Source organism: Geospiza fortis, unplaced genomic scaffold, assembly GCF_000277835.1.
Source record: "Geospiza fortis unplaced genomic scaffold, GeoFor_1.0 scaffold4, whole genome shotgun sequence".
Taxonomy (NCBI): domain Eukaryota; kingdom Metazoa; phylum Chordata; class Aves; order Passeriformes; family Thraupidae; genus Geospiza; species Geospiza fortis.
Window position 1 is genome coordinate 937372 of NW_005054475.1, and position 483 is coordinate 937854.

At 63.1% G+C, this 483-nt stretch overlaps 1 protein-coding gene across 1 annotated transcript in view; it reads left to right on the forward strand.

The window, feature by feature from the left end:
* LOC102037845 (protein-arginine deiminase type-4) overlaps window positions 1–483 on the forward strand; it is a 36667-nt gene that overhangs the window by 8963 nt on the left and 27221 nt on the right. Inside the window, exon 7 of the mRNA XM_031062977.1 lies at window positions 239–414. Within this exon, the coding sequence (XP_030918837.1) occupies window positions 239–414 (176 nt within the window). The remainder of the gene's footprint in view (window positions 1–238; window positions 415–483) is intronic.

Consider the following 483-nt stretch of genomic DNA (forward strand, 5'->3'; position numbering starts at 1 on the left):
TGGGGTGTGAATCTGGGGTTCTCCAAGCTGAGTTTGGGGTGGGAATCCAGGGTTCTCCAGGCTGAGTTCAGGGTGGGAATCTGGGGTTCTCCAGGCTGCTGAACTCAGGGGTGGGAATTCAGAGTTCTCCAGGCTGAATTCAGGGTGGGAATCTGGGGTTCCCCAGGCTGCTGGGTTTGGGGTTCTTGAGACTGCTGGGTTTGGGGTTCCCCAGGCTGCTGAGTTTGGGGTTCCCCAGGTGGTGATGCCTACCCGCTCTACAAGCCCGTGCTGGGCCCAGACAAGCTCTCCTACGTGCTGGACCAAGCTGGCCACGGGGACAGCACCTTCTACGTGGAGGGGCTGGCGTTCCCCGACAGGGGCTTCTCCGGCCTCGTGTCCTTCAGCGCCAGCCTGCTGGAGGTGCCCCACAAGGTACGGGGGCGTCGTTCCCGCCCCTCCCCTAGCAAACCCGCCGTGGTGGAGATCCCAGCCACCGCTCTC